Here is a 19,218-nt window from a genome sequence, read left to right on the forward strand (position 1 = left end):
GATGGCCACAGTTAAGAGCCCCGGCTGCTCTTCCAGAGGACCCGGGTTCAATTCCCAGCACCCACATGGCAGCTCACCACTGTCTGTAACTCCAGTTCCAGGAGATCCAGCATTTTCACACAGATATATGTGTGAAATATAAATGCAGGCAAAACACCAATGCACATGAAATAAAATTTAAAAAAGAACCTTGTGTAAGCTGGCATGGTAGTGTGCACCTTTAATCCTAGTACTCTGTAAGTTTAATGCCAGTATAGCCAGTCACAGGTTAGCGTGGGCTACATAGTGATACCCTGTTTTTAAAAGAAAAAGAAGGAAAAAGAAAAACAGTACAAAACAATAACAAATACAAATACATGAGTAAAAGACAAGCTGCCCTGAGCCCCTGGATCTAGGGATTTTATGTTGCAAAGGCCCCGCCCACTGCAGTCCCATGAGTGCTGAGTGAACCGTGGAGGCAGATGGGACAGTCTCCGTGTCCTGGTCCCCATCTGCCAAAGCCAGGGCTGCAAAGCTAGCCCTTCCACCCTGGGATGCTGACTGGGGAAACTGGGCCATCCCCCACACCGTGGGCAAAGCCAGGGTATCCAGCCCCTCTGAGTCTCTACCAGGTCTGGCTCAGAGTTGGGCACTTGGCCCCAGAGCTGGAAGTGGGAGGGCCCGTCATCCACAGATGCCATGAAAGCAGCTTCATGCCAGCTGTGGTGGCACACGCCCATACTCCCAGCACTCAGAGGCACGGGTAAAAGGTCAGGAGTTTGAGGGGCAATCTCAGCTATGTAATAAGTGTGGGGCCAGCCAAGAGGACATGAGGCCCTGTCACAAAGCAAAAGCAGCTGCGGGTATTCCACCAGTGCACGCTGACCCCTGGCTCTGGTTCCGTGCGGGTCCCCACTGCCGCCAACCCACTCTGTAGTGAGAGCAGAGAGGGCGCAAGTGAGTTTCCCTGCGACACACAGGCAACAGACTCCGAGAGGTTCCACCCCAGCCTTGTTTGGCACCAGTACCTTCCTGGGTATTGTCCCCCAGGTCCCCCATGGATGCAGAAGCTGTGTTCAGAGACTGCAGTAGCGAAGGGGTGGACCCCAGCTCTGCTTGTTAGAGGTTCGAAAGCAGGCAGGAGAAGGAGAGCTTTGTAGTTCCGGGCGGGGGGGGGGGGGGGGGGGGGTTGGGGGGTCGGGCCAGGATGCTTCATGGAGGCCAGCCAGGAATGGAACACCCTATTGCTTAGATTTGCCTTTCTCTGGTTGGTCCTGAGTTGGCACCATGGACACAGGTGAGGAAGGCTGTCAGTCACTAATCAGGTCCCAGCTATTGACCTTCTTGTGAGCCAAAGCTGATGGACCGTGGGGTGCCCGGGTGCTGTCACGGTGCTAGGCCACGTCACCTGTTCACACTTGGTGTCATCCTAGAGAGGCAGGAAACCTGGCAGATGCCACCGAGGAAGAAGAGTGTCCTCACTTCGGCACCCTGGTTTCCAGCCAGACTGGCTCTCCCAGGCGGACGCAGTCATCACTAGGGCTTTGGGGGCATAGCCTCGTTACCCGGATACAAGTTGCCCAGGAAAGCGAGCATGATTCTCCAGGGCCCACCCCCGACAGATGCAGGGAGGAGCCCATCAGGGAGTGAGTCCACAGTCCTTGGACAGGGTACACACAGGGCAGGAGGACTGGGTAGTGCCAGAGGGGCTGTTGTGAGGCATGCAGGTACCCTGACCTTTGTGTCTAGGGGCCTCAGGCCTGGGGCACAGTGACTCTGCTGATCCTGTTGTCCCAGAAAGATTGGGTGGGTTCAACATGAAACTGGGGCTCCTGGCCAGAGAACTCTGGATGCCAGGGGCCAGGTCTGGGTGAGTTCATACTCCGGCCACTCAGCCTGTGCCAAGGGGACAGGGCCTCTGGCCAATGGAGGCAGGGATGGGGGTGGAGAGGCCAGTTCTGGGCACCTCTTTGGGCAGCACAGAAGCTGGGACTATGCAGAGACTGTGAACACAGTACCAGCCTCCCTTCACCAGCTCCGTTCTCTGGTAAAGCTCCCACACCTACTACCAAGACGTACTTCAAGGTGTAACGCTGCCCAAGAGACCAGGTCCAGGCCGGCAGCTGGCAGCAGGAATGAGAAGTTGGAGGCAGGGCCCTGAATGGGTAGGCAGAGGCGGCCGGAAGGTCTTGCGCATCTGGGTGAGTAGATTGCTGGGCGGCTGAAAGGGCCTAGGACTTGGTGGCAGCAGAGATCAAGGGTAGGACCCTGAGTTCCCCACCCAGTGAGGTGCAGCACAGGACCAGACTGATCTCCCTGGACGTTCCCCTTACCTACAGGCAAGAGGAACAACCCAGCCCAGTTTCAGGCAGAGACGCAGGGATTGAAACCCACCAGTAGGTCCCAGGCCAATCCCTGCTACTCACGGGGCTGCTTGTAAAAGGGACCTCCTGGCCACCAGCATTTGAACGGGTGGAGAGTGGGGAGCCAGGCAGGGGCTCTGTCAGGCATGCTGGGCAGGCATGCTCTCCATCCGTGGCACCCACCCAAGGCAGCAGGGCCTCAAATGAGGACAGCAGACACCTGGGACCCAGAACCACACTGGCAAAGGGCCTGAGCTCTCACTCCATTCAGACGATGGTCTTCTGGGTACCTCTTCAGCCTGAGGTCTCCCCTTCCCTGAGAGGGCTGAGTAAAACCTGAGACAAAGTCCACTAGCCTCCCAGCGTTCAGTGGGTTCCAGGAACACTCGCAGGGTGTGAATGTGAGCACAGTACCAGCCTCCCTTCACCTGTTCAGCAGGTAAAATGCCTGTCCTGAGCCCAGTGGAGAGTGCAGGACTGGGCCCTTGGGATGGGTACGACTGTGGGAGCTTGTCCGACCAAACCCTCTCCCTCAGTATTTTCCTCCCACGGCTCCATGATGCCTTTCGCAGATGCTAAATATAAGATCCCAGCCATACATGGTTGCAGGAGAGCCTGGGATGCCCCTGACCTTTGAAGCTGTCCCCAGGGGCTGTGAGGGCCAGCGGGGCCTAGGAGATGGCCCAGGAGAATTTCGTGGATGGAGGGGACAGCAAGAGTGCAGTTTGTCTGTCTGTAGTTACTCTTTGAGGAAAGGCATGACTTGGAGAATGTTTTAGACCTGACTTGCTCCCCGCACCCTACTTGGGGGGCACTTCCTATGTTGGAGTTAGGCCTGTTGCTAATGAACCAGGTGAAGCTCTCTGTGTTCAGGGACTTACTTTCTCTCTGGGTGCACCCACCCACAGACAAGCCGAGACCAGGGGAAGCTGCCACCCACTCCATTAAGCCCTGGGCATCACATCACGCTGTGTCCTCAGCCTGCTCCTGTGACTCGCCCCTCCTCCCACCCCCACCATGCCCCCCACCCCCACCCCAGCTGTGGGCAGTGGGGAAGCGCCTGGAGCCAGATAAGGGAGCCTCAGAGATGCTGTTTTTATTGCACCATCACCGTGATGCCATAGCATTCCAGCTAGCATGGCTGCCTGCTGCCTCCCCCGGTCTCTCCCAGTTAAACCAGGGCTTGTCAGGACAGCACAAGTTCATGTCTCCATACCCAGGCACAGGTCTCTAAATGGAGGTGCCTCTCGCTGAGTCTTGGGGTCTTTGTGCATAAGCTAGGACTTTCCTGTCTGTTATGCAATCCAGACGGAGCAAGAAGAGCCTTTTTATCAGGGCCAGGAACAAAGTACCTGTCCCGACTTTCCACCGCTGACTGGGCTACAAGCCAGAAACCTAAAAGAGAAACCGAGGCAGCCAACAGTGCCTCCACTTGTCATTTATCGCCAAGCTGGCCTCTGAGCTCTTCCTCTGTGGGTCATTTCTGTCCTCTGGTCAGGCTGATGGCCCTCCCTGTCCTCCTCTGTTCCTGCAGTTCAGCAAGATGTCTGTGAAGGAAGGCGCACAGCGCAAGTGGGCGGCGCTGAAGGAGAAGCTGGGGTCTCCGGAATCTGACCCCACGGAGGCCAACCTGGAGAGCGCAGAGCCTGAGCTGTGCATCCGGCTGCTACAGATGCCCTCCGTGGTCAACTACTCGGGCCTGCGCAAGCGCCTGGAGAGCAGTGATGGCGGCTGGATGGTGCAGTTCCTGGAGCAGAGCGGCCTGGACCTGCTGCTGGAGGCTCTGGCGCGGCTGTCAGGGCGTGGTGTGGCCCGCATTGCGGACGCCCTGCTGCAGCTCACCTGCATCAGCTGTGTGCGTGCAGTCATGAACTCACGGCAGGGCATCGAGTACATCCTCAGCAACCAGGGTTACGTGCGCCAGCTCTCCCAGGGTACGCGGTCGGCCATTGTGTGAGGGCGGGGGGGGGGGGGGCGGGGGGACACACCTGGGGGCTCCTCAGGGAACGCTCAGCCCTCAGGTGACCAAGGTGGAGACAGCTCTCCCCATTCAGGCCACCTGAGGCCTTCCACCAGCTGCCTCTAGTTCTGTGACCACCAGCCTTATGCTGGCTCCACCCTCTGGCCTTGAGGTCCTGGTACACAGAACGGGTCCCCACATACACTGCTTGACTCCAAGCCTGGTAATAGCGCAGCCACAGTCCTGCAGGCCTGGCCCACACCTGCTAAGGATATCACCCTCTGCCTTTCAGCACTTTCTCTGGTCCCCACCCCTCTCTCTACCCAGTTGGCCACCCCCTGATTCTGCCTTTGTATACCTCAAGACCAGCTTTATCTTCTGGCTTATTGCAGTGCCTTGTCTGTGGCAAGAAAACCAAAGTAGGCAGTAGTCTCTGTCCCTCAGTGGAAGCAGCTAGGTCCCGCTAGGGCTTACGGCCTTCTGCCGAGCAGTAACTAGTGAGACGGTGTCTGTGTGAGCAAGGAAACCAGAGGTTGCCACGTGTATCTAACCCAGGACCCACGCCAACTGTAGTCTGTCTCCCCAGCTGGGACCCGATTGTACCCCTCCATCAAGTCCTTTGTGGCTGTTCTCAGCACAGCCAGATGAGAAAGCGCCCAGACTTCCTTCGCCCTGGGTAGTGAAGGCAGGGCTCACGGATGACGAGAGCTGTCAGGATGGCAATTGCTGGCCAGTTTGGAAAACATAGAACCTGGAGCCAGCTGCAAGGGCTGGACTAGGCTAGACTGGGCCGGCCTGGGCCAGGCTCCGTGGACTCCAGAAACCCACCCTTGCCTTCAAGCCCTTCCCCGAAAGGGCCTGTCTGTGGCCCAAGAGGCAAAGTCAGGGTACTGGAAAAGATGGGTATGGCAAAGCCTGGGCCTGGGAATTGAGCTGGGGTTGGCGTCCAAGGCTCCAGCCCTGGATTCAGATCACAGGTGTGTTAGAGACTGATGGGGGAGGCAGGACAGTGGGCCTGCTGAGACGTTCCTGCCCCTCCACAGCCCTGGATACATCCAATGTGATGGTCAAGAAGCAGGTGTTTGAGCTGCTGGCTGCTCTGTGCATCTACTCACCTGAGGGCCATGCACTGACCCTAGACGCCCTGGACCATTACAAGGTAAGTAGTGGGGGCCTGGGCCAGGAGCCCAGCATCTGCTGGGGCATACCCTGATCCTGCCCAACCTCCAGACGGTGTGCAGCCAGCAGTACCGCTTCAGCGTCATCATGAACGAGCTCTCGGACAGTGACAACGTGCCCTACGTGGTTACCCTCCTCAGCGTGATCAACGCCATCATTCTGGGTCCCGAGGATCTCCGCACGCGTGCCCAGCTGCGGAGCGAGTTCATTGGTAAGCGCCCTCACCTGCTGGCCAGGCGTCTAGAAGACCTCCAGAGTGCCTTCTGGGCCAGCCCAGCCTGTGCCACACTCCCTAAGGAGATGGAACTGCAACAACTCCTGCCCCTTCCCCACATCCCCTAGGACTCCAGAGTAAGGCGCTGCCCAGGGTCTGCGACCCTCCTGCCACCTCCTCCTATGGTGGATAGGGCAGCGGGGCCGGGGGTTCTGTTTTGAAGCTGGCTGGGTGGGAGGGGCAGACGGGGGCCCTGCTTCCAACTCCAGCTCTACTCCTTCGGGTGGTGGCCACTGAACAGGCACCAGCTTGTATCTAGACCTTGTCTCCTCTGGAACTTTAAGACTCCCTGAAGGTCTAAAGGAGGGAGAGGGGAGATAACGGAGAGTCAGGAGGCATGTGACAAGGAGCTGGAGGCAGGGAGAGGCCAAAGGCAGTTTCCAGACTTCTCTAACCCCATCCATCCATCCATCCCAGGGCTCCAGCTGCTGGATATTCTGACCCGGCTACGGTGAGTCCGTGCTGTGGCTGGTTGTGCCGGCTGCCCCCTCCCCAACCCTCCCTTGGGGTTCCAGCCGCCTGGCCCAAGCAGTGTCTCCAGAAGGGCTAAGAGGTTTCTTCCGGGAGTGAACCTAGGACTCAGGCACTGCCCAGGGCCAGACTGCAGGTTAGCTCAGGATTCAGATGCACAGCTGTGGGTAGGACTTACTTCTGCTGACGGATGCTCGCCTTGCCCTGAAGCTCAGGTGTACCACAGCCCGCAGTTTGTTGACCCTGGCATCTCCAAAGGCAGCCCGTCTAGTTGGGAGCCCTAGTCCTGACTACAGTCAAGACAGAGCCCCCTGGGGGCTCTTTACCTCCAGGAAGTCAGCATGAGCAACCTTACAGACTCGGCTGTGTGTAACTAGTCCAGTGCAAAGCTCCGGGGCCTGTCCCCAGGTGGGTAGTGAGGGGGTCAGTTATTGGCCGGGCTGAGGTGATGGCAGCACCTGACCCCGGGATACACTCTTGACGTCTGACTCAGACTAAGCCCATCCCCTCGCATGTTTCATGGTGGTCTGTCTCAAGTGTGATCTTGCCTGTGTGTTCTTTTTTTGTTTGTTTTTTGTTTTTGTTTTTGTTGGAGCTGAGGACCGAACCCAGGGCCTTGTGCTTGCTAGGCAAGCGCTCTACCACTGAGCTAAAATCCCCAACCCTGCCTGTGTTTTCTTTAACCCTCTACATGAGGGCCAACCCTCACCTGTACCTGTCATGAGAATCTTCCCTGCCCCATCCCTGGACATACCCAGGTGGCCCCTGGGCAGCCTGGCAGGGTGGGAGACTGAGACCCATTAGTTACCACTCAAACTGCCCTTCTTGCTGCTGTGCCCCAGGCTGGCTGCGGCACGCCGGGCCTGGCTAGGAACCCTGCCCGGTGGGCTGAGTAGAGGTAGCTGCATGCTGAGTAGAGGTAGCTGCATGCTGAGTAGAGGTAGCTGCATGCAGCCTGGATCGGTGGGGAAGGGTCCCGTGGGGCAGCAGCTCAGCCGGTTGTCCCCGTCCCCCAGAGATCTAGAGGATGCTGATCTGCTGATCCAGCTGGAAGCCTTCGAAGAGGCCAAAGCGGAGGATGAGGAGGAATTGCAGCGCCTTTGCGACGGCATCAACATGAACAGCCACCAGGAAGTCTTCGCCTCCCTGTTCCACAAGGTGGGGCTTGGCTGTCTAGGGCCAGGGCCTCTGCTTCAGTCAGCCCTCCCCCCCCCCCCCCCCCCGCCATGGCCGGTCACGGAGCTAGGGTTGTGAGGCTGAGGCTGTGTTGTCCTGGTAATGGTGGGATGCAGGACAAGCCTCCAGAGGTCCAAGCTGCCCAAGCTGGCCGTGCCTTCCTGTGCCTCAGCTAGGTAGTCATTCCTGGGGACTTCAGAGAGCTTCAGTGCCAGGTGAGGGGTCAGGAGACTGAGTTTATGTGTCCCCCCAGCCCCAGTCACTGAATGCGACAGCTCTCATCTGGGGATGACGGTGATAGGTAGAAACTAGGGGTTTCATTTACCGTCTCACAGCATGTGGGGTGACATGTTACCACCAGTCACACAAAGAGCTCTCCGAGTCACCCATCACCAGGGCTTTAGTGAGGTGAAGGAGCCATAGGACAGGATGCCCCGGCACATGGGCTGGTGGGTACCAGCCTGCCCCCGGGAGGGGATAGCCATCTCCCTGTCTGTTTTGGTTAACGCAGGTGAGCTGTTCCCCGGCATCAGCCCAGCTGCTGTCGGTCCTGCAGGGCCTCATGCACCTGGATCCTGCTGGCCGCTCCGGCCAACTGCTCTGGGAGGCCCTGGAGAACCTGGTGAACCGGGCTGTGCTCCTGGCCAGCGATGGTGAGAAGCTGGGAGGGCGTGGCATGCCGGGGCACACAGCCTGGTGGGAAGACCTGGAGGTCTTTGGACATGCGGGGGGGGGGGGGTGGCCCCCCTTCGCCTCGTTTCCCTCTCTGGCCCTCTCTCTCCCTTGACCCTGCACATTTCCTTCCTGCAGCCCAGGCTTGCACCCTGGAGGAGGTAGTTGAGCGACTGCTGTCCATCAAAGGGCGGCCCCGACCAAGCCCCCTGGACAAGGCCCACAAGAGCGTCCAGGCCAACCTAGGCCACACTCAGGACAGCTCCTTCCAAGACACTGCTGCTCCCAGAGCTAAAGTGGAAGGCCAGCCGCCAGTAGTGGCTTCTGCCTGCCAACGTGTGGGCAGCATCCAGACCTCCAGTGATGGCGTAGCTCTGCACCCAGCAGCCCCTGAACAACAGGCAGCCTCACCTCTACCTACCCCACCGCTCTCCAGCTCCACCCCTGTGCTACCCCCACCCCACCCCACCCCCCCTGCCAGGCCCAGGGGCCATCATATCTCTTCTCCCAGCACCCCCGGCACCCCTCCACCCCCGCCCTTGCCACCCCCCTTGCCAGCCTCAGGGACCATGTCTACTCCCCTACCCCCACCCCCACCCCCCCTGCCAGGCTCCAAGACCACATCTCCCCCAGCACCTCCGCCACCTCCACCTCTGCCTGATGCCTGGAGGACCCTGCCCCCACCCCCACCCCCACTCCCTGGCATGGGGTGCCCACCTCTCCCCCCTCCCCCTCCCCCGCTGCCTGGAACAGTCGGCGGGGGCCCTCCCCCACCTCCTCCCCTGCCTGGCTCCTCTGCCCCCTCCGTGGTGGGTGCTGTGGAGGAGGAGGTCATTGTGGCGCAGGTGGACCACGGCCTGGGCTCAGCCTGGGTCCCCCGTCACCGGAGGGTGAATCCACCCACACTGCGCATGAAGAAGCTGAACTGGCAGAAGCTGCCGTCCAATGTGGCACGAGGTGAGCCCTTGTTGGAACGAAGCCGGCCTCTGAGGGGGCAGGTGCATGCTGGCCATTCCCCCTGTGAGTACCCACCATTCATGTGGCCGGCCACCTTTGCTCGGTGGGGACAGCCAGGCGCCTGTCAGGGCTCAGTTCTGCCTTGCATGGAGCTTAAAGCCACCTCAGAGCGCTGTGGGTCACAGATGCCCGCTGCCCTGCCCCGCCTTCCTCCGTAAGGCTCTCTGTGTGTGCCCTAGGTGCTCAGGGAAGGCCAGCCAGAGAGAGACCAGGTCAGCTACCAGCGTGGCCTGTGCCCACATGCATGCACATAGCTTGACGACAGCTTGGAGGCTGGGCTCCGAGCTCCTGTTCAGTCCTCAGAGGCCTCGGCACCCACAGGCCCACCTTAAGGATGCGTTTCAGCGGGGTACCTTGCCTGTCCCTCCCCTGTAGAGCGCAACTCCATGTGGGCAACACTGAGCAGCCCCTGCACAGAGGTGGTGGAGCCTGACTTCTCCAGCCTCGAGCAGCTGTTCTCCTTCCCCACGGCGAAGCCCAAGGAGCCCTCTGCTGCCCCCATCAGGAAGGAACCCAAAGAGGTGAGAACAGTGACAGAGCCTGACCCATGGCCTCCGTGGGTTGGAATGACCTGCTCTGCCCACCCTCCAGATGCCAGCTAAAGGTGCGTCTTCTAGGTCACTTTTCTGGACTCCAAAAAGAGCCTGAACCTCAACATCTTCCTGAAGCAATTTAGATGGTGAGTGAGGGACATGATGTTGCTGCCAAACCTGGCCGCGGCCCCAGCCAAGCGGCCAGCTCTGCCCTGAGGCTCCCGGGCCTGCCCAGGAGTGCCCTCTGCAGGCTGATCAGGTCCGTGCATGCTCCATCCCCAGGGCAGGAGACTGGATAGCTGCCACAGACTGTCTCATCTAAGATTCTATAAACTGGGGTAAAAGTGAGGCCCAGAAAATCACTGAGGTAGACTCCTAGACCATAGGAAAGCTGTGGCCAAGTCAAGAGAAGACCAGGCCCTGCCTCCCAGTTTCTAAACCCTTACCTAAGACCCCCCTCCAAGAGCTCCGCGGATGCCCATCAGCCGCCCCCATCTCTAAGCGGGGCAGGGGACAAGGGGAAGCGGGAAATTCATGCTTCTCGGCCTCGGTCCTCACCCTCTCCAGCTCCAATGAGGAAGTCACCACCATGATCCGGGCTGGAGACACAACCAAGTTTGATGTAGAGATTCTCAAACAGCTCCTAAAGCTCCTTCCAGAAAAGCATGAGGTGAGCTGGGGCCCAAATCAACCAAAGAAGCAGGGATGATAGCAAGGTCCTGGCCCACCTCACCCCAGCGGAGAGCCGCTGGGAGGCTGGGAGCCACCATGGAGCTTCCTGAGGGGCCGGAAGTAGGCAGGTGTTGGGCAGGCAGACAACTGGTTCCTACATGTGGCATCTATGCAGATTGAGAACCTGCGGGCATTCACTGAGGAGCGGGCCAAACTGGCCAGTGCTGACCAGTTCTACGTTCTCCTCCTGGACATTCCCTGGTGAGCACAGCAGCCCTGGGATCCTGCGTAGCCTGCGGGGAGGGAGAGCTGGAGTGAATAGGGCAGGAGCCAAGCCTGGGTGAGGAAGAAGGGGTCAGGAAGGCAGCTGTACACAGTCCCTAGGGCCCCGAGAATGGGTCATCTGGTCATCTGCATCTTAGTGTCACCATGTACCTCGTCCCCTCTCAGAAAGCAGAGGCGGCCTCTTACGTTCTGAGGCCAGAGTCTTCTGAGACGCCCCAGGCCCCCTCGGCTGCCCCCCAGTTACCCAGGCCTTCCGTCTGTCCTGGGGACAGGCCTGGAAATGTGCACGTTCCCAGGCCAGGCCGTGGGGACCCCTCCCTCAGCCCACCCACCAAAAGCAGAGCATGTTCCCGGTGGCAAGCATGGTGGAGCCTCCAGGCACTAACCCCTGCTCTGCTGCACCAGCTACCAGCTGCGGGTGGAGTGCATGATGCTGTGTGAGGGTACGGCCATCGTCCTGGACATGGTGCGGCCCAAGGCCCAGCTGGTGCTCACCGCCTGCAAGAGTGAGTGGGGCCCAGGAGCCTACGGGGCTGGGAGGGACAGGCCTGCCACGTGTCCGCCCCTGTGGTAGCCCGGCCACTGAGAGCTGGTGAAGTGGCTGGCTTTCTCCGCCGAGAAAGACCCACGGTCACCTCTGCAGCTTCCCCATGACACACAGGAGTGAGGGTACATCGTCCAGACCCACGGGTGTAGTTACATGCAGATGATATTCTCGGTCAGCCGCTCACGTGCAGACAGAAACACAAGGGTGTATGTGTATGCATAAGTGTACGTGCCCCTTCTGTGAATGGAGAATGGTGGAGACCTGCTTGGCCACCAGATCAGGGACACAGATGGGCTCCAGTGGCCCAAGCCTGGTCCCATCTCAGCCACTGAGCCAGGGCTGTCCTCCCTGCAACCCAAAGGACAGGGACCCGAGAACTAGGGTGGCCACAGATTGGAAGGGGCGCCTCTAGCATTCCAGAGTCCTCTCCCAAAGAACACGTGATGGCCGTATACCTTCTGGGGTTGAGGGTTCAGCAGACGTGGACGTTGCAGAAAGTTGTCTGGAGAGCCCCTCCACCTGTTGATGATGAAGGAGTTCCTGGTCCCCCGTAGCCCCTGCCTTGTGTCCTTCCTGGTGCTGTGATGGGCCTGGGGTCAGGAAGCAAAGGACGCCAGCACCCTCTGGGGACCCTGGAGGCTTTGGCCTTCCTTCAGCCCTGCCCATCCGTCATAGGCCTGCTCACCAGCCAGCGGCTGCCTGTCTTCTGCCAGCTGATCCTCAAGATCGGGAACTTCCTCAACTATGTAAGTCGGAGCCATCCTGTAGCTCCCCTCCCACCACGCCCTGGGAGTCAGGGGACTCACCCCCTGTCCCTCACAGGGGAGCCACACTGGAGACGCGGACGGTTTCAAGATTAGCACATTGCTGAAGCTCACAGAGACCAAGTCCCAACAGAGTCGCGTGACGCTGCTACACCATGTGCTTGAGGTGACCTCTGGGGAACCTGTCGGGTGGGGCGCCCCCTCCTCATGCCACCCCCTACTCTGGCCTTAGGCTCATTGTTCCAGAGACTGAGCCACAGTACTGCCCATCCCCAGCAGGCCTTACCTACCACCACCCCCATATACATTGGGACGGGGCCTCTTCTCTCTCCGGGACATCCATCCATCTCTGGAGAGCAAAAATGTTAGAAGATCACAGGCCCATGGCAGGATGTTAGAGGCCCCAGGAGGGTCAGAGGGCTGGTGGAGGTTCTATCCAGGATTGTGCAGGGTGATATCCACAGGCTCAGTGGGGTCCATGGGATCTTACTGGGCACATTGTGTTACAGGAAGTGGAGAAGAGCCACCCAGACCTCCTCCAGCTGCCGAGGGACCTGGAACCACCCTCTCAAGCTGCAGGGTGAGCGCTCCTGCCCGCCTAATGCCTCAGCAGCTCAGGCCCCAACCTCCGATCCCAGCCTGCTGGCAGCAGGGCCTGGCCACAGCTGACTCACAGCCCTGGGCCTCAGGACCCCCTACCCCAAAGAATGCTGACTCACTTCAGGACAGGACCATGTCCGCTCAAACTGTGGGACTTAGATCAGAACATGTGAAGCCTAGAAGGGATGAGGTCAGAGTCGGGCACAGCCTCTCTACAAGGTGAACCTTGACAACAGCGTAAGCTAGGTCACGCCACCTCACGATACAGATGAAGAAACTGAGGCTCAGGGAAGTGGCGTCGTCCTCCTGGAGCCTCAGCACCCAGCAGAGAGGCTAACTGGACACCAGCTCCAGAGTCTGTGCGCCCGTGATCCACTGCCCTGGGAGCTTTTGGTCCAGCAGCTGCGGGGCCTTAGGGCCAGTCAGGCAAGAATGGCAGTGGGTCCAACAGCTGGGCTGAGGTTCCCAGGTGTGCCCAACATGGCACAGGCCCTGCTCTACCATGAGGGGCCAGTGTCCTAGCAGGACTGGCTGGTTTGAGTGTCGCAGAACAGGCACCTAACCCACCGTACTACAGAGCCCTCAGGATTGGCTGGCTTCTGGGACCTGCCGTGTAAAAACTGTGATGGGCCCAGAGTCGGCAGTGGGGTGTGTGAGGAGGGCTAACCTAGTCTCGGGGACGGTGCAGTCAGGGGCCCACTGTGACTGGCTGCCAGCTGATGCCTGATGTATCTCGCCCATCTTGCCCCTGGGTGCCTTTCAGAATCAACGTGGAGATCATCCGCTCAGAGGCCAGTGCCAACCTGAAGAAGCTTCTGGAAACGGAGCGGAAGGTGTCCACCTCAGTCCCTGAGGTGCAACAGCAGTATGCTGAGCGCCTCCAGGTAAGCTGGGCAGCGGCAGTCCGGTGGCTGGCAGAGGAGGCTTCCCAGTACAGTCCAGGGAGGAACACAGATCCTGGGTGTCCAGGAGAGCGAGTAGGTGGGTGAGCAGGTCTGCTGTGAGCGCAGGCCGAGGGGGCAAGAGAGCCTGAGTCAGAGCAAAGCAGCTTCTCTGGTTCTGTCCTAGTGTTTCCTGTAGGGTACGGACTCCATGGCCCTAGGCTAAGGCTCCCAGGGACATCCAGCATGCCCTGCTCTACATGGAGACCTCTGCCCAAGCGTCCTGTGCCCAAGGCTTTACTTGCATGCTCCCCTGGCTCACTGGGTAGTGACTGAGACTTATGTCCCCAGACCAGCATTGAGGCCTCTCGGGCACTGGACAAGGTGTTTGAGGACATTGAGCAGAAGAAGCTGGAGCTGGCTGACTACCTGTGCGAAGACCCCCAACAGCTGTCTCTAGAGGACACGTTCAGCACCATGAAGACCTTCCGAGACCTCTTCACCCGTGCCCTGAAGGTGCGGTGGGCCAGGAGGAGTTAGGTGATGGCTGAGACTAGAGTGGGTTCCCAGCCGAGCCAGGCAGAATTTGCTCCTTTGTTCCCAGCTGTGGATAGGTACAGCTGTGAGCCCCACCCTCCCTGGCCCTTGGTACACCCACTGTGGCTTACTGGGCTGGGTGACAAGGCTCCTGTCTGTCTGAGCAGGAGAACAGGGACCGGAAGGAGCAGATGGCGAAGGCAGAGAAGAGAAAGCAGCAGCTGGCAGAGGAGGAGTCGCGGAGGCCGAGGGGCGAGGATGGGAAGCCTGGTGGGTCTCGGGGGCAGGTGGGAACAGTGACGAGGCTTGGGATCCAGGCGGGGCGCTCTCCTTCCTCTCCCGAGCCTTGCAGTGCTTCCCCAGCTCTCCTGGGGCTCCCCGGGGTGGCCTAGGGTCCCGGAGCGGCTCTCTGAGGTCTGTGGCTCCGCAGTCCGGAAGGGGCCCGGGAAACAAGAGGAGGTGTGTGTCATCGATGCCCTGCTGGCCGACATCAGGAAGGGCTTCCAGCTACGGAAGACAGCCCGGGGCCGAGGGGACACCGAGGCAGGCAGCAGAGTGGCTCCAGCAGATCCTCCAAAGGCCGCAGAGCCTGGTGAGACCCAAGCCTGTGACCCTCGCCGCTTACCTGTACTTGCCTCCAGGAGGCCTTCTGGGACCTGAGCTTCTACACACGTTGCCCTGGAGACACTAAGGGGACGGGAAGGGTGAAGGCCCCGTTGGCACAACTCTGAAAAGGCCTTCTGAGAGGGCTGTACCTCTCCTGGACCTTGTCTTTATAGCCTTTGAGTGGCCAGGAGATGTGGGAGTTGGTGGTCCACTGAGGGAGTGAGTTCAGGGCACCTGAGGTGTTAAGACAGGCAAACCTTAGGAAGGACTCCACTACTGGGACTCTGGAAGTGCATGGTTTTTATGGCCCGTTGGGTATCTCCCAGTCTCCCGTGTATGGCCAGAACGAAGACACTGCCCTGCCTTGGCCCATAAGAAACCATGCTGGAGGGTTTGAAGTTTGGAGTAGTTTGGGAAGGCTCAGGGTCAGCAACACTTCAGGGCGGGACCAGAATGCCTAAGAACCTGGCCCTTGCCCTTCACTGACATATCCCTCCATCCACAGCAGCTGCCACCAGCCCTATACAAGGCACAAACCACCCTGCCTCAGAGCCAGGCTTGGATGCTACAGCAGCTGGGGAGCCACAGGGCTGGGACCTTGTGGACGCTGTAACCCCCAGCCCCCAGCCCTCCCAGGAGGAAGGTGGTCCCCCAGCCCTGGAGAGGCGTTCTTCCTGGTATGTGGATGCCAGTGACTTCCTGGTCCCTGAAGATGCCCTGAATGCCCAGCCCTCTGAGAGGGTCTGGCCAGTGACTCTGGGAGATGATCAGGCCCTGAAGCCCCTCCAGTTCTCTAGCAATAAGCCTCCTGGAGTCGAGAGCTCACACCAGGATGCTATGGATCCTGAAGCCTTGTGGGGTGCCCGCCAAGCCAAGGCTGACAGCACAAGAGAGGGACCAGAGGATACAGCTGAGCGCGGCCACAGCACCCACCTCCCCTGCACAGGCCCAGGAGAGGATGAGGAGGAGGACGACACAGCCCCAGAATCCGCACTTGACACGTCCCTGGACCGGTCCTTTTCTGAGGATGCAGTGACAGATTCCTCGGGGTCTGGCACCCTCCCCAGGGTCCGAGGCCGGGTCTCAAAGGGGACGGGCAAGCGAAGGAAGAAACGCCCCTCAAGGAACCAAGAAGGTAACGGGGAGGGGGGCTGTGGTGAGCAAGCGGGGGGGGGGGGTGGACATATGGGTCTGGGACGTGGTTAGAGCTGATTGTCCCACGACAGGGCCTGGGACCTCTCCCTGCCATCCAGCTGGTCCCTCCCCTATCCCTGCGGGTACTACAGGCTCGACCAGCGTCCAGGAGAGAGGGTGATTCAGTGGGAACACAGCACTTCACACAGAGGGCGGGCGGCGGCTTTGGGGGCCACCGCCAGCACCACCCTCCCTCACCTGCAAATTCCTGCCTTCACACCCCTTCTGCAGGGAGTGGAGCAGGGTGGCCCCGGGCTCTCGCTGCTGCGGGGTGGTCTGGCACTAAGGTCCTGGGTATCTCTGCCTTTGTCACCGAGACCAGAGAGTCTGGGCTTTGGTCTGGCGGTTTGTCTCCGCCCCTGACCAAGAGTGTTGGCCTGGCTAGCTTGGCCCCCTCAGATCCCACCGCCCTGAGTTCAGGGCTGCCCACCTGTGGTAAGCTGATGAGTGTGTTTCTTTTATTCAAAAGCAGAGTTTGCCCCTGATTCTGATGATAATAAAACAAAAAGGCTGTGTGTGATCCAGTGAGGTACGTACGCAGCCTGGCTTGTGCTGACTAACGATGGCAGCGGGTGCCGGGGCCTCAGCCTGCTGCCTGGCCCTCCTGGGCACTAACCCAGCTTCTCTCCAGCCCTCTGGGTGTATCAGCTTCTCTCCAGCCCCCTGGGTGTATCAGTCAGCAAGCCCCAACCTTGGCTCTTGGTGGTGGTATCTTTGCTCTTCCTGCCTTGTTGGAGAAGGCCCAGCTGTCCAGCCTTGCCTGCCCCGGGGTCCTTTCTTCCCCAGCCAGACACAACCTCAGAGCTGGACTCCAAATGGGTTTCCAAGAAGGGTAGATAAAGCCAAACTGGGCTCCCTGTAGGGAGTGGGAGCCCAGGCTTTTGTGGGTACAGTGTGGGATCCTTGGGGATGACTGTTTCTTGGTCCTGCAGGACAGACTGAGGTTGTTCCTATCCGTGTCTTGGTCCTACCCATGGCCATGGTAGTTCTGCAGCTTTACTAACCTCAAGTCCCCAGAAGACACCGTCCCTCTGCATGGGGCCAATCCTCCCAAGACTATTCCAGCTCTCCCATGGTCCAGGTTAAGGCCAAGCACATGCCCAGAGAGACTGTGAGGAAATGGATGTCTCAAGTAGTACAGATGCTGTCAGAGGCAAAGATGCATGGGCCTCCCCTCCCTGTAGCAGGAGCAGAAAGGGATCAGTTTAGATGTCAAGTCTTCCTTGTATGTGCCATATGGGTCTTCTAGACCCCATTCATGGCAAGGCAGCCAGGGCCAGGGACATGGCCCAAGAGGTTAGAGATGCTGTTGGACCAGCTTGGGCCCTGCTCCGTGGCCAAGCTTCATGGATAGAGGAAGGCCCAGGTTACAACAAAAAAGCCTGGCCCCATCCGTGAGCTGTGAGTCCAGGATGGACAAATCCCAAGCACCTCTGGCCATGCTCAGGGACCCTGGGTCTGCCTGGCACTTTGAACCCACTGGCCGCTAGGTAAAGTTTCAGGATCAAGGTACAAGGATGAGGGCTGTTAATTCATTGTAGGCAAGACCCACAGGGGGTCAGAACTCCAATACTCTTGGGGCTCATCCTGCACGTTATGATTAATACACATGAGTCTATTTAATGAGTAACAGGAATTTATTCCCTTTCAAGAGGTCATGTACAAAGGCAAGAAGCACTGCCTCTTTCAGACCATGTAGCCCAAGGCCATGGGTGGAGCAAATACCTGCACAGTGGTCTTCCCTTGATTTTTTCAGTGCTGTTAATCCTGCATATGAACTGCCCCATTCTGTAGTGCCTTTTGATGGAGACCAGCTGCTGTATCCCTGCATCGGCAGCCTCTCCATGCTGAGTACCAGACTTGCTACACCCCTGCCTTGGTTGTTGGTTCATTTCCCTGTCCCTGTGGATGTCCTGCTAACACCCTGGGTGAAGTTTTGACAGCCGGCTGTAGCTCCACTCATTTCTCCACTCTGTCTTGAGCAGATTCCCAAACTCAAGCCTCCAGGGGGTGCCTGGAACCCCACCCACCAGTGGTGGAAAAGCAGGCTTTTTAGGCCGCACAGAGCGTTGGGAGCAGGGTTCCTTAACAGGGAGGGGCAGGGTGGTGGCAGTTCAAGTATGTAGCTGCCAGCCCAGGACCCTCCCTGGTCAGCACCCAGCCAGAGAGAAAGCAGGAAGGACCAAGTCCCTGTGCGGGTTGGTGAGGATAGATAGTGGGTATGGGTCTGAGATGTGAGAAGTAGACCCCACGGACCCCACTGCAGACGAATCAAGCTAAGGTACCAAGCCTGGCTAAGACAGCCTCTGCAGGAGCTGCCTGCTGGTATCACCTTGGTTCCATCCACTCAGATGAACGCTGCTGCCCCGGGGAAGAACCTGGAGTCAGAGTGGACCTGGATGTGCCTCGGCAGTGGCAGCGAGGCCCTGTGGTGGGCACCTATAGCTTTCTGAGAAAGGCTACTGCTGACATTGTCATTTCCTTCCCCCACAGGCCTCAGGTCCAGGCCCAAAGCTAAATGAGTGCCCTCGACGGCTCAGCACAGCAGCAGGTGCTGGATGTGCTGCCTGGAGAGGCTCTTCGGGGCCAGGCTGGGACTGGGCCCCCGAGAAACCGAAACTCCGTGCCTTACCCAGCCAGGATCCTTGGAAGCCTTGGCCATTGATGTTAGGACCTGGCCTGGCATCACCCTGGACCACCTGCACGCTTATAACCTCACAGTCTGCTTTGCAAACCACTACCCACCCCTATCGCATGCACCACAGGGGTGGGAGGGAGCCTCCCGTCTGGCTCTCGGGAGATAGGTGCGGACCCCTGCACTGGGCTGCAGCATCCCCAGCCTGCCTCCGTGGCTCAGTTGATTTTTTAGCCGAGTACTGTTTTCTGCATCTTCATTCTGCTGTGGCTGAGTTGGGGACAGTGAGGGAGGCTTGCTGGCGGTGCTGGGGTGGGACCTAGCTGGTAGGCCCCAGGGAACAAGACAAGCCGAATAATGGATGGCGACCACAGCAGCTGCCACCTCCCTCAGTGTCTGCCCAGCAAGGAACTGGCTGCCCCTGCCCAGCGCCTCTGCCCCGACTCCCAGGTATGCTCTGTTGAGTCTGGAGTCCAGCAGGGATCTTACCAATAAAGAGTAACCTTGTCTGCCACGGCTGTTGTCTGGATACCGTGGGGATGAGTGGTGACGTTGTGGAGAGGATCTGGCGCCTGTGGGACTCCCTGGCGGGACTGCATGGAGGGAAGTGAGTTGGAGAAAGGCTGGGTGGGAGATGCCTGGTGGGTGGACACGTGGGAAGATGGGTGGGTGAGCCAGTGAAGGTGTGGTGACCCGTGAGTGGCCAGGAAAGTCTTCTCTCCCTCCAGATGTGGAAGAGGAGCAGGTGAGGAAGCACCAACCTGGAGTTTGTATCCAAAGGGCAGGACCTGGGCCCCGTGCATGAGTGATCGGGGTCTGCAGACGTGGTCATCACCCCTCATGCCCCGCCGCAGATAGCAGGGTGACACCTGA

General features: G+C 59.2%; 1 protein-coding gene and 1 non-coding gene across 2 annotated transcripts; one reads left to right on the forward strand and one right to left on the reverse strand.

The window, feature by feature from the left end:
* Window positions 1-1,975: 1,975 nt before the first annotated feature.
* On the forward strand, window positions 1,976-18,859 carry Inf2 (inverted formin 2). The gene is given in 24 exon segments (XM_037210901.1): window positions 1,976-2,180; window positions 3,877-4,276; window positions 5,346-5,461; window positions 5,533-5,692; window positions 6,173-6,206; window positions 7,243-7,384; window positions 7,914-8,055; window positions 8,213-8,529; window positions 8,531-8,591; window positions 8,594-9,031; window positions 9,467-9,612; window positions 9,709-9,770; window positions 10,192-10,294; window positions 10,472-10,557; window positions 10,987-11,087; window positions 11,804-11,874; window positions 11,951-12,058; window positions 12,402-12,472; window positions 13,256-13,376; window positions 13,725-13,889; window positions 14,078-14,180; window positions 14,341-14,502; window positions 15,022-15,651; window positions 18,204-18,859. Coding segments are annotated over 24 exon segments (3,834 nt in total). The 5' UTR covers window positions 1,976-2,114; the 3' UTR covers window positions 18,233-18,859.
* Trnaa-agc lies at window positions 6,814-6,889 on the reverse strand. Its single transcript has one exon. It is a non-coding gene; the product is annotated as a tRNA-Ala (tRNA).
* Window positions 18,860-19,218: the final 359 nt, after the last annotated feature.

This window comes from Peromyscus leucopus, chromosome 14 (assembly GCF_004664715.2).
Source record: "Peromyscus leucopus breed LL Stock chromosome 14, UCI_PerLeu_2.1, whole genome shotgun sequence".
Taxonomy (NCBI): Eukaryota; Metazoa; Chordata; class Mammalia; order Rodentia; family Cricetidae; genus Peromyscus; species Peromyscus leucopus.